The sequence below is a fragment of the Filicampus tigris genome, chromosome 10 (assembly GCF_054856515.1).
Source record: "Filicampus tigris isolate MCC_2025a chromosome 10, RoL_Ftig_1.0, whole genome shotgun sequence".
Taxonomy (NCBI): Eukaryota; Metazoa; Chordata; class Actinopteri; order Syngnathiformes; family Syngnathidae; genus Filicampus; species Filicampus tigris.
Window position 1 is genome coordinate 13,747,501 of NC_141226.1, and position 12,464 is coordinate 13,759,964.

General features: G+C 40.9%; 1 protein-coding gene across 8 annotated transcripts in view; it reads left to right on the forward strand.

The window, feature by feature from the left end:
- pard3ab (par-3 family cell polarity regulator alpha, b) overlaps positions 1-12,464 on the forward strand; it is a 132,662-nt gene that overhangs the window by 95,123 nt on the left and 25,075 nt on the right. For 7 of the 8 annotated variants that reach the window (XM_086042563.1, XM_086042565.1, XM_086042564.1 and 4 more), the window contains 7 exons: positions 348-537; positions 1,289-1,446; positions 2,234-2,278; positions 6,533-6,763; positions 8,290-8,548; positions 9,762-9,878; positions 10,198-10,503. In XM_086042563.1, coding sequence (XP_085898689.1) covers positions 348-537; positions 1,289-1,446; positions 2,234-2,278; positions 6,533-6,763; positions 8,290-8,548; positions 9,762-9,878; positions 10,198-10,503 — 1,306 coding nt within the window. The remainder of the gene's footprint in view (positions 1-347; positions 538-1,288; positions 1,447-2,233; positions 2,279-6,532; positions 6,764-8,289; positions 8,549-9,761; positions 9,879-10,197; positions 10,504-12,464) is intronic. The other variant, XM_086042567.1, reaches the window with a different exon arrangement.

A 12,464-nucleotide genomic window follows, 5' to 3' on the forward strand; every position in this document is an offset into this window, starting at 1 on the left:
ATCATAATTTGAGTAAATTGTATTTTATCATAATTGGCCTCTCACTATCATGCTTGTTTGCCTATTTCCTGATCTTTTTCATGCCGTTATTGTTGCGTAATTTTGCGGAAGGGCTTTGTTTCGCGCTGAGTAATCTTGTAGTAGTGAATCAGGTCGCCTTGCTGTCCTGTCACCAAGCTTGTAAGGGTTCCAAATCATGTTTCAGACATGCATAGTTACTGTGCGGCGAAAGCATCCACACGTTGACCAGTCCATTGTCTTTTTGTTTTTTTTGTTTTTTTCTTCTTGAGTTCGGTGAGGCTTAGCAGAACCGTCGATGTTAACACTGAGCTGTGGCTGCTCTGCAGGCAACTACCAACTTTCTCCGACCGTCAACATGCCGCAGGACGACACAGTCATCATCGAGGATGACGGACCACCGCTCCTCCCTCCACACCTGTCTGACCAATCGTCGTCCAGCTCGCACGACGACGTCGGTGGAAGTGGCAGTGACATGACGCCGTCCTGGGCGCAAGAGATCCCTGCTCCTAAGATCAGGTGGCATAGTAACACATTTACATTAGCGCCAGTCGTGTCATCCTTCTTGCATTCATATTCATCTCATTGAATAATAGGTTAGTTGATGTGTTGTATTTTGTAAAAAACAACACAATAATCCGTTTTTCATTTTAAACATCAACTTTTATTAATTAGATTACATTATACTTGATTAAATAAACCATGAGGATGATTTTTTTAACATGAAATACAATGTATCAGTAAAATTAATTTCAAATTGCCATTTACTACTCTTTTTCAAGTAACAATTTTACATAAAAATGTTGGTAAAAATGTTTGATTGTATTGTATTCAGTGTTTGTAAAATAACTATAGACCAAATTGAGTATAAATTATCAGTTAAATTAAATACAACAAGATAGCATTAATTCGTGTTTAACTTTTGCATGAAAAACAAAATTATTATTGAAATTAAAATTATACATTTTTCTGTACTAAATAACTGAATTGATTTTACAATTTTCAAATAAACATTAATTTTTTTTCATTACAGACAGCATTTTAAAATGAGCCTCTCATAAAACAAAATGCAAAAACGTGTGAAACAATGAATACATTTTTATTTTCTTGAATTTAATCAACATTTAAAAATGAGCATTATTTTATTTATAAAATAAAAAAATGTACACATTTTTTTTTTCTTACCCTCATGTTTAAATCAAACGTGGCCCTCGAACGCAAATGTTGGCCAGGCGTTGGCGATCAACATTTCTTTCTTTTTGCTGCCCAGCTCACAGATTGCGGACGAGAGCCACAGCGATGCCGACGCCGCCTTCCAGCGTGAAGGTTTCGGCCGCCAGAGTATGTCAGAGAAGCGCACCAAACAGTTTAGCGACGCCTCACAGCTGGAGATCATCAAGACGCGCAAGTCCAAGAGCATGGACCTCGGTAGCTACTCCTCCCACTCAAACACCCCAACATATTAGCCTTAGCCATGCTTCGAAGTTCAGAAAGTAGGGCTGGGCGATGAAACAAACCAAGAGGAGCTATCTTGCAAAAAAACAGTCGGCTTTCACAATGGAGTCATTCGCTCTTACCTTTTAATTGTGTTGTTTTTAATAATTACTGATATTCATCTACATAAGGGTCTGTGAACTCATTCACTGCTGTTGATAGGCAGGGACTGCATATACAAAAAAAAAAAAAAACATTTAAAATTGTGGATGTGAGTGTTGTGAATGCAATTTAATTTGAAGGTCATCTTGCCCAGCCCTATGGAAAAGGTTAAGCATTCTTTGTCGGTGTAAGTGTTGTAGGTGATCAGGGCTCAATCCAAACGCTGAAACATCAAAGCCAAGCTAACTTTTTTCTTCCCAACTCTTCTAACACGTCATGCATCATCTTCTTCAAACTCTACCTCCATGGCCCATCATTTGTCATTTGCTCGACATCTTTTCTCCTTGAAATGCCTCCTCCAAAACAGCTTTTCCTCCTCCTCATCATCAATTACAACAAGTGCATCCCTCTATCCTTCCATCCTCATCCCTACATCTGTCCGTCCATCCGTCCACTCACCCGCTACTCTGGCACGGTGCATCCCGTCCGTAACGTTTGCTGACGTTTGTGATGTTTGCTGTGGCGGGATGTTGCATGAGGAATGTCATGAGCACTAACTGAAGCCCCAAATCTTTTGCCCCCCACCCCCTCCCACCCCGTCTTCCACTTCCTTTAACAGTAGCCGACGAGATTAACCTCAACCCTCGTCCTGACGCCGGCACAGGTAAGGCTAGTAGCTAGTGGGAGCGCTACATGCTAACGTAGCCTCACAGACCTTCAGAATTACCAAATGACGGCGTTAAAACACTATTTGACGCTCCAAATATCAGCTTTTCTTGTGAAAGATCCTCAGTGGCCCCATTGTGTTCATCTCCTCTCAGCACGAGCCGTCATCTGTGATTGATGAGGGGATCTTAATGGATTGCAGTGTTTTTCCTTCATAATTTCACTTTAATTGAATTCAAATCAACAAGTTTCAGCTCAAAGCATATGATGCACTATCTTGACTTCTTTCTGAGATGGTGAGATGCTCATTACGACAATCCACGCATCGACAAGGCCAGTGTTTTGTTTTTTAGTCTCTGAATTCAGTGAGTGCTAGCAGCAAGTAGAATAGCAGGCTCAGTTTTCCATCAAAGAGCAACTGACATCATTTTGTGACATCAAATGGTTTTGATAGGGTTAGGCCTGTGCCATGGCAACCAGCAGCAGCATATCATGCTTTGTCTTGACGAAACAATCTTATTCCATGAAAATGACATCAAAAACCGTCAACCAGTGCAAGAGTTTGAAATTTATCTTCCCGAGTTCCGTCAGAAATAGCAGCAAGCATATCACGCAATGCGCCACATCTTCACTCAGTGTATTTTTTTTTCAATGACATCATCAAACTACACCCAACCACTCTGCGGCCAGACTTTATTATTTTATTTCTTCCGTTGCCCTGAGTTCAGTGAGTTCAGGGATAGCAACAAGCAGCATATCATGCACTGTTCAGTAAATAATGAGATGTGCAATGTGCCGTCAATATAGTCTGAACATTCATCAATTATCGTTTGTTGGAGAAAGAACCTCAGATTGTTTTTTCACCCACTCCCTGGTTGTTGAGCAGACACAATAGCTCATGTTCAGTTTTGAGGTCACCGTTAAAGACGACAGATTTCACCTTTATTTTTTCTAGCAGCAGATGAGCTCGGCGTGGCTAATTATGCCGCGCGTGTGCTCCGTCCTTGTTTAAGGCGGCGCGTTGACAGTGAGCCATCCATCACTGTCGAGTCCGCACTCTTTTCGGCGACCTAACGGCGGCGGAGTGGCTTGCTAATTATTGTTGCTCACATTAGTGCTCTGCATCGGGAGTCGTGATCATCCAAAAGCGAGATGTAAAAAGCATGTCAGATGTAAAATGTGGAACATCTGTGAAATGCTTACAGCAGACAACAAATGCAAACGTTTGCATCTTAAAGGTGGAAGTCAACCCAAACAATTTTTTTTTCAGAATGTTATATGCAGGTCCACTAGTTGAAACATGGCGTTGTGATTAATATTGCATTTGTGGGATATAAGTTACGCAGCAAAATGCACCCATTTTTAGCCATCTCAGGGACGGCCATTTTGTCACTTCAGTCAACTGAAGATGACATCGAAGTTGCTCAGGGCTCAGCTAACGACCAATCACGGCTGACCTGTTTTTTGAAGCTGAGGGTCGTTATCTGAGCCCTGAGCAACTTCGATGTCATCTTCAATCGACAGAAGTGACAAAATCGCCGCCCCCTGAGCTAGTTAGAAATGGGTGGATTTCTCGTATTCCACATACGCAATATTAATCAGAACGCCATGTTTAGACTAGTGGGCCTGCATAGGACATATTCTGGAAAAAATATGTTTGAGTTGACTTTCCCTTTAAAGGAGATATTTTGCAATTTTCACACAATTTAGAACAGTTCCCTCATGTCTGTTCTTTGCATCTGGAACTTCATCCAGTCTAGCTGCCAGGTCATTGGTGGAAAAACTTGGTGTGCCGGCGCATTATGTTAATGAGCCAAACTGTGACATCACAATGGTGTCAACTTCAGAAGGGCTCGCTCAAACACATTTTATATTTAATTCATTTAATTTCACACTCGATATGTGGCCAGGAGCTCCAGACACAAAAATTTGTATGCAAACGTTAAAACGTCAATTTTCCATGTCTCTTTTCAAATACATTCCAGCTACAGTGTAGCCAATAAAAGTTCTTGTGTGGATTTATTAAAAACAGCTGAGTTTTTTCCCCCTACAGCATGAAACCCAAACTTGCTTTATGTGATTTTCAATCTCCTCTTGGGTGACTTTAAAATAATCACGCGCTCGTAAATAATGCACGCTCTGTTTGACGGAGACCAAACAAGACATGACGCCTCGCATGGACGACCTTCAGCTGGCTTCTCGTCCGTCATGCGTGTCCAAGTAGAACGTACGTCAAAGGTGGACCACATTGCCAGACGGAAACAGACTTGAAATCAGGGTTGCTTGCCCCGCCAGCCAAATGAACAATCTCTTGGGTTAGAAAAAATAAAAATGTGTGTAGTATTTGTACTAGTACAAGCTCTACTTGTAGAAGTGGTCAGAAGAATCTGAGGATTATTAGAAATTATACTTGTAGAAATTATGATCCTGGTTATTATACTAGGAGAATTTGTTGAAGTAGTGTTTGTAAAAGTATGAGTAGTAGTCGTAGTAGTTTTTGAAGTATTATAAGTATAAGTAGTAAAAGCTATGCTTAGCAGGTATAAAAATTATCGTATTTAAAGTTGTGTTCAAAGAATTAGTGGCAGAAGTTGTACAAGTAATAGTAGTGGTATTAGTTATAGTAGTACAGTAGTCTAAATAGTAACTAGTGTGGTAGAAGTTGTAAAAGTCAGTAAAAGTGAAGTGAAAGTGAGTCGGCATACAAGTAGTACTTAACGCTCATAAAAGTAGAAATAATAGTAGCATTAGTTTACGCATATAAATCAAATAGTAGTAATAGTATAACTTGTAGTAGTAGTTGCAGTTGCAGACCACCATTCGTAGACCACCATCTGTCCGCCTGGCCACTTGATACTGGGCCACACAGAGGGTTTTTGTTTGTTTGTTTTTATTTTTTGTCAGCCTCCCAAAAAAAACCACTCCATCGATTACTTTCCAAAGGGCAATATAGTGTAAGTAGGGCTCCGTGATTAAATGATTGAGAATTGTGGTGTTACGGTGAACAACTGTCTGATGTGGTGGAAATGTGAGCGACTGCACCAATCAGTGTCCAGCTTTTCCTTCACTACTTTGGGAAGGAGCGTGCGGTGGCCCTCAGGGGGAAAAAGACATCAAAGTAGTGCTGAGTTGTCATGAATAAGATGCGCTCAGTTGATTGCAATGAACTGAATGCTAATACGTGTTGGAACATTTTGCCGGCACACCGTTATAAAGTGTTATTAGCGTCACCCCCATCCAGCGTGACAGTTGTTTAAAATTTGCGCTTGTGCACATGAGCACTTGTATGATCACGCCGAACAAGGTGCGTTCAGTGATTAGCGAACGCTGAGGTTCTTAACCTTGTCCTCGTCATCAACAGGCAACACCTCACAAATGACCTAAAGTTCAGTTGCCCGCAACTCTACTGTGCCATTTAACGACTAAACATGTTTATTGGCTCTAATCAAGCATTTCATGGAGGTAACAATAGTGAACATAGACTTTCTGTGTTGATGAGAAGCATGTAAAAAGACTGAAAATACATTAAAGACTTTTCTGGGTTTTCTTTTCTCCTTCAAATGAGACGGACAAGCAATTAAATCCATTAAAAGTTGTAATTGCTTAACAGCTCTTGACTGTTTCACTCTGCGCACTCGAATGCATTCAAATCACCTGTCAGCCTTGCAAACAAAAGCTGGCTTGACTCTGACAAGCACACAATTCGCAAAATACACATACCAAGAAATGTTTTATGAACTTAAAAAAAAGAAAAGTCTTAACCTTATGAGAATTTATTTGTATTATTTTTTTTCCACAAAAAAGAACATTTAGAAAAATGCACTCTTACTAGTGTCCTTTTTGGGGGGGAGGGGGAGGCTGGAGATAGCTTTTGCAAGGACAAAAAGCCTTAATCTTGCAGAATAGTCTTTTTTAAAAATCTCAATATTAAAAGTATTTTTTCATTTATTTCTTTTAAAAAAGTTACAGTCTGATTTCTTGAAAAAAAATCGTAATATTACGATAATAAAGGTGCATTATTTGTATTATTAAATTAAATTTCATTCAAAAAAATGTTGACCACTGCGTATTCGTGGTTGGGTCTTTTTTTAATTCACCAACTGTATTTGCTGATTTTTCAGTTTTTTTTTTTTTTGAAACATTTAAACAACCCCGCCTATTACCTTAAGACTTTAAAGAAAATGCAACAATTCTAATCAGTTGAAAAAGAAGTTTTCCATGAAATGTGCTTTCCTGTGTTTATTTGAATCAGGTTCGTCCACGAGGGACGTGGGTCCCTCGTTGGGCCTGAAGAAGTCCAGCTCCCTGGAGAGTCTCCAGACAGCTGTTGCAGAGGCGACGCTCAACGGCGACCTTCCTTTCCACCGCCCTCGTCCCCGCATCATCCGTGGCCGCGGCTGCAACGAGAGCTTCCGCGCCGCCATCGACAAGTCGTATGACCGGCCGGCCGCCACAGAGGACGAAGACGAGGGCATGGAGACCCGTAAGATATCCACCCTGAAACCATGTGTCTGTGTGCCGCCAATCAAACGTTCTGTGCCCTCCATAGCGGGCGGTGGGCAGGTGGGCGTTCCCCGGCGAGGACCTCGGCTACCACGTAACTTGCCGCCTCGTGCCTGAAACTTTGTGCATTGTGATGCATGGGCGTGATAGCATCTTGGCTAACCGTTCATGTTGCCTTTGTGAGTGGCAAAGAACGCTGTGAGCTCTTAGCCTCATTAGCAGCAATCACCATGCCAACTATTATTGAGCAGTTTTTGATTACTTTCTAACCTCGAATTACTCTAAGATGACTTCCTACATAAGTTCCTACCAAGTTACAACTTGGTTCAATTTACTTCCTCGTTACTTCCCTACCTCAAGTTCTTCGTTCAAGTTATTCCTTGCCTCACTGTATTTCTCTGGTACTCTCTCATATTAAATTACTTTGTAGTGACTTCCTAGGTCTGTCTATCACATAAAAAAAATTGGCGAGTATATGTATATGTAGATGAATAGATGTTACTCGTTCTGATAATATGAACTGACTAGGAACAAAATGCTAAATTAGCTCTTAATGACTGAAGAAATATATATATATATATATATATATATATTTATTTTTTTTTTTCAGAGAACATTGTTCAATGCTGGAATCATGTAATCTCCTTTCTGGAGCTTGTGAATTTTGTGTTTTGATTAGCTCTAAGCTATGATTGTCAAATTTACACAAAATAAAACCCTGAAATTGTGATGATGGGTTGTGTTTAGGTCACTGATAGTATAGTGGTACACACGTCTGAGTTGTGTGCGGGCAGCGTGGGATCGATTCCCACTCAGTGACGGCGTCTGTGTGTGCCCTGCGACTGGCTGGCGACCAATTCGAGGTGTAGTCTGCCTTCGCCCGTTGACGGCTGGGATAGGCTCCAGCACCTCCCCGCGACCCTGTATAGGATAAGCGGTTTGGAAGATGACCTGGGTAGTGTTTAACTAAACCATATTAAATATGACTTTTTGAATTGAATGACCATTTCCACCATTTATTGTGATGCAGAATAGCAGGAGACTCCTGCTAATCTAATTTTTAACTAACAAAAAAAGTCATAATTTTGGAGGTAGGAAGAAAACAATCACTTTGAAAATGAAAAATTGTCAACTACGTTATGATAAAGATTAAAACAGAAAATTATCTGTTCACAAAAAGTGGTTCAGTAACCACACCTAGATAGCTATCTTATCCAACATAGTTGTCCGTATCTTCACTTTGTGCGACTTTTTGTCAAAATTACAAAAGAAATGGAAGAGATCCTGTCACCCATATGCAGTCAGATATGTTTAGCACTGTAGACCCCAACCCAAAAGGTTCCAGGACCTTTCAACAGTACTACTACACCACTTATATAAAAATATAAAGACCAGGAAGGACTTCTTTTTCACCTCAGAATTACATGTAGAGAATGGGTCCCTCACAATGGTACTCACAAAGGTCCTAGTTCCTGAGTTCAAAACAAGAACATGTGTGTTTTGCAGTGGAGGAAGACACTGAGGAGAGTTCTCGTTCGGGTCGAGACTCCGTTTCCACGGTGGCCGAGTTGATGCCGCTGTCGCCGGGCGGAGAAAGGACAACGGCAATGATGGTCAACGGCAACGCGAGAACCAAAGATGACAAGAAGAAGGACAAAGGCACCAAGGACAAGAAGAAGGGGGATGCGCAGAAGGACAAAGAAAAAGACAAGGACAAGGGAAAAGCCAAGAAGGGAATGCTCAAAGGACTCGGAGACATGTTCAGGTAATGTAGATGCAGTTTGTTTTTTCTTTTTTGTGTCATAACTAACAATTTATCTTTCTCAAGGCTCAAGGCCAAATTTGTGTTTTGCGCCTCATCAATCCACATTGGCTACTACTCCCGCTAAACATGTTGCAGTGTCGTTCCTAAGTCAGAAATCATTGCTTCCGTGACGACGAATACGCTCCTGACAAGAATCATTCAAAGGGATGACAAGGAAAGACGGAGAAGTCATGCTAATTGCCAAGCTAACTGAAAATTGACATGTAATTGTGCGACACCGCAGATCGAGTACACTTTTCACAGAGGTCTGCCTGGAACCGCGTTAAAGCAAAACACCGCAACTTTGCACCGAAAAATAGCAGGCCAATTCATTTGTGTCCGAAGACCCTTTACAGAAAATCTACTCTCTAACCAGAACCAGAAACTGGAAATAAATTAAGTTCTGTTACGCCATTTGTCAGTCAGGATTAGTGGCCTGTAAGCTTGGAAGTAACAATATAAATATTTATAATATATATAATATGTTATTTATCTGTTTTTGCAATAATCTTGGTTTTTGATTTTGTCTTAGAGGTCTGTGCAACAAATGTTCTCCAAATTATTTTACAGTACATTGTTTACACAATGTGTGGGGTTTTTTTTTTGGTGTTATGTGAATTTAAGAAATAAAAACAGTTGATGTATATAAAAAAAAGAATTGCTGTCAACATTCATTATATTGATATATTTGTATTATTTAATAAAACCCTTGCTTTCAGGTCCCTGTGATTAACCTGCTCCTCAAAATTTGAAATTCGCTCTTCAAATTAAGTCATGGAAGAGCAAAACTGCTCCACAAAAAGCCTTGCTGTCTATGTCAGGTGTTGCTTTCATGAAATGTTTAAGTAACAGTTTCTCTCTTCATGACCTATCTATCTATCCATCCACCCACCTTCCATCCAGCCTTCTATCCTGCTGAATTAACTGTCCATCCATGAATTACATATTCAAGTCAGGGGTTGCCTTCTCAGACAGTCTTTATATGTCTTTTACAACACTCATTTCTCTGTCCCCTTGAATGTGATATCTCAAATCACACTTTTTGGGGGGCGGGACAAGAAGCCGTTTTGATGCTCAAAAGTTTCGACTGTGACAGTTGTTTGGAGATTTGATGATTGATGTTCTCAGTGCTGCTTCTGTGCTTGAAGATCTTTATGTGTTTGGACGTTTCCAGGTTCGGGAAGCATCGCAAAGACGACAGGATGGATCGCAAAGGTTCCAGCAAATGGCGGTCGGATGAGACGCAAGTTTCGGATGAGGAGACGCTTAAGATGAGGATGGAACAAGAAAGGTAACATTGATTAAATCATATTACTTCAAATTGCAGTTATTCATAACACCCAAAAAAAACCCCACACAATTTTTGTCAAAATGCAGTGATATCGTTTCATGGGACAACAGTAAGGACATATTTTACTAAAGTTTACTTTCCCCTCAAAACAACTCTGCTGGCAACAAAAGCGAGCCCACCCCTAAGTGAGAATTTCTGAATTGGGCCCAGTGTTAATATTTTTTCTTCAGCCACAAATGTGCCTTCATGACTGATAGAATAAAATAGGCACCCGTGACTCACCCTTCCAGGTGACTAATAGCCATTTTTGGGTTGACAGGATCCAGGCTAAGACACGTGAGCTGCGTGAGCGTCAGGCACGGGAGCGGGACTACGCCGAGATCTTGGACGTGAGCCGCTCGCCGGAGAGGTCTTCTGAGGATGAGCACCCGTACGCCGGCGTCAGCCCACTCAACAACGGCGGGCACAGCAGCCCCCGTGGCGACCGCCACACCACCCAGAACCCCCGTGATGACCACGAGCACTACTCCCGCTTACACCTCCACCACCACACTCACCAGCAATTGGACTCCATCTACACGCAAGTCAGCCAGGCGCGGCCCGAGAGACCCCCCTCTGCAGACAGGTACGTCTACTCAACACCATTTGCTAGCTGTTACGTATACTGACCGACAATTTGGGTCCGTTACATACAATATCGCTACACTTCTGAAAAGTGCCGTTTACAGTGCATCCCGAAGGGTGTGTATAATGTTGTTGTATGCTTTATACACTAGAAAAGGTACTTCAATATTTAATTTCTGGTTCTACCTGTATAATTGAGTATGTGACAATGAATCAAATTGAAATGAATTGAAACTGAATATTCACAGTCTTGAACCTTTACTACATTTTCTTAAGTCATTCACTGCCAGACATGTTCAGACCCTCTTTTACCCTAAGGTTTTAAAAACAATTGAAATATTTATAATTAATATTAATATTTAATAAATAAGTTCCTGGGGTTGAATGGCTGGACTGTGAAAAGAGAAGTAAATTCGTCAAAGGCAGTGAATGAGTAAAGTGGAACCGAATTATTTATTTATCTTAAAGTTCTTCACACCACACCCTATGATGACAATGTGAAGAAAAAATTCTTGGAAAGAATTGCAAATGTATTAGAAAATAACAAAAAGAATCCTCCGCATATTCTCAGCTCACTATTCACAAATAGACTGATTCACTATTTTTCACTATTTTTTTCAGTGGAATCGATTCTCAATGAAAAACATTTTTTGTGGTCTTTTTGATGTGCTCAAAGGTGCCACAAGAATGCGCCAGATCATGACTGATAGGAAAGTAGTACTGTACTTTGGTGTCAAGGAAGTATGTTGAAGTGGTACATCTTGATTAGTGCCGAGCTTTGTATGTCCCAGAGGAGCTAGGTTTAGGCTGGGTTGTTAGAAGACACTTGTGTAAAGGCATCAATTATTTTGGGATTTTTGCTCTTCACAACAGGGCTAAATGCCATGACTGTACTTGTGACTTCTTAGTTTTAAATTAATTTAAGTAATTTGAAAATGTTACCATGTTGTCATTAGGGAGTGTTTTACATAGATTTTTCTGAATATATAAATGTATTTAATTCGAGGCTCTGTCATAAGAAAATATGGAAAAAGTGAAGTGAATTTCTATTTCATCCCTTCTGACCGCCAGCAGGCAGTGCTTAAAGCAGTGAATGTTCCCTTCGCCCATGCGCAGTTCAAGTATGCACACCAAATTAGTCACCTGTGACACCTGGATTACACTGGACGTGCATAAATTCCGGTGTCACCAGAGGTTCATTTCCTACAGAATCTTCCCGCGTGAACACGAAGATTCCGAGTGATAGCACGCCCTGGCGGTTATTCGGGTTTCATAGAACCGTAGTTACAGACGTAACTTTCGATTTCCTACACGCAGTGAACATCTACCATCCTCCATTTTGTGTCTCATTGCCTCTACTGACCATCTTTTTTGAATCTGTTACTTATGACCCCTGTCCGCCATTTCGGATCTTTAGTCTGCTGACCATCGACATCCATTTGCCGCCTTTTTTGGTGTGTGACGGGACAGCCGGTGTACGACCTTTCCACCGGTTCATGTTGGTATTTATGTAAAAGGTCTTAGCAGGCTCATTCTGGTGAGCCTGAGGCGCAAACAAGAGCGCCGGCCATCACACCTGCAGGAGAAAGTAATCACAAGATGGCCGCTAAATGTCAGCACACAATGCAGCCCTCTCCTGGAATGAAACCTTTTCAAAGTCTGACCTTTTTTTTTTTTAATAACTTTATTCGCGCTCTCGCTTGCCGACCTGCTGTCATATTTTGACGTAGTTCTCTACTCGAGACCTAACAGATCCAGCATTTATTCCTCTCTATCTTTCACATGGAACCCACCAAACACGGACACAACATTCGAATACTTAGGTGACCCATGAAATATTTGTCTTAGTGTTAACAACAACAAATATCATAAAGTAATTTGCAAAGTGGCATTAATTAGACAAGATGGCTTCAAGGTGGCATGAAATCATGTACTGTACATCTTCAAAATATGTCATCAAGA